This window comes from Sinocyclocheilus grahami, unplaced genomic scaffold, assembly GCF_001515645.1.
Source record: "Sinocyclocheilus grahami isolate Dianchi unplaced genomic scaffold, SAMN03320097.WGS_v1.1 scaffold19996.1, whole genome shotgun sequence".
Classification (NCBI taxonomy): domain Eukaryota; kingdom Metazoa; phylum Chordata; class Actinopteri; order Cypriniformes; family Cyprinidae; genus Sinocyclocheilus; species Sinocyclocheilus grahami.
The window spans coordinates 17,889-18,901 of NW_015517836.1; the positions used below are offsets into that span (position 1 = coordinate 17,889).

At 37.7% G+C, this 1,013-nt stretch overlaps 1 protein-coding gene across 1 annotated transcript in view; it reads left to right on the forward strand.

Moving 5' to 3' along the window:
- Positions 1-253: 253 nt before the first annotated feature.
- LOC107579759 (sorting nexin-24-like) overlaps positions 254-1,013 on the forward strand; it is a gene marked incomplete at its 5' end in the record, with an annotated part of 2,288 nt that continues 1,528 nt past the window's right edge. The window contains 3 exons of the mRNA XM_016265553.1: positions 254-358; positions 464-558; positions 707-736. Of these exons, the coding sequence (XP_016121039.1) occupies positions 254-358; positions 464-558; positions 707-736 (230 nt within the window). The remainder of the gene's footprint in view (positions 359-463; positions 559-706; positions 737-1,013) is intronic.

The following is a 1,013-nucleotide window of genomic DNA, read 5'->3' on the forward strand; positions in this document are numbered from 1 at the left end:
AACAAAAACACAGATAATAAAAAATAAAAATAGAACAAGTAAATACGTCATATATGAGTACGTCATATATGATAGTGTACATTGCGGAAAGAGGATATTTGACGTCAGATGAAGTGGACATTTACGCAATTTACAGTTTTTGGTAAATGCCGTAATTCCACGTGAAGAACATGACTGCCCTTGTGTGTAAACTCTAGAGACAGCTTCTGGGCAGTTTGTAACATGTTTTTTTTCTATCACGTATTCTTTGTAGCTTAAAAAGATCATTAAACCTCCAGAAATCCCTTCGAAGCATGTGAGGAACTGGGTGCCCAAGGTTCTTGATCAGAGGAGACAGGGACTCGAGCTCTATCTCCAGGTATTGATTGAAGTGATGCTTAACAAATGAAACGACACGATATAAAACAGCCCTTTCCTGTTTTCTGGAATAACCATTTGATTGTCTTTGTGTGTGTGTGTGTAGACTATAATGATGGAAAATGAGGTTCTTCCAAAGATATTCTTGGATTTCCTCAATATCCGCCATTTCCCGTCACTGCCGAAAACTGAGAGTTGCGGGTAAGGCTTTATAGTGTGTAATTTTGTCTGAAGTAAAGGCCTTAGAAAGCAGACTTTTGTACTAACAAAGACATTTCAATATAGTAGTTCAAAAAAGATCATTGTACAGCGTACTTGTGTGTTGACGTGATTGTTTTTTTCTGTTTAGATCATTTGAAACTGAATCAGAGGAATCAAGGTATGTTGGCTACTTATTACAGTAAAAAGAAAAAAAGCACAGCACATCAACAGGTTTTTCTGTAAAAACCAAACCATTTCAGAGCCATTTTGATGTCAAGTGCGCTTATAAAAGTGCTTTTGAGAAGTTATTGCGCTAACTGGGAAATGACACCACCCGCGTGATAAATTTCACAGTCAGCTTTGTGTTTTATCACTGTCGTCACAAACCCAACTAGTTTGTGAGTCATTGAGTTCTCTCTCTGACCTTTCCTCTCCAAACCCTGCAGTAAACTGAC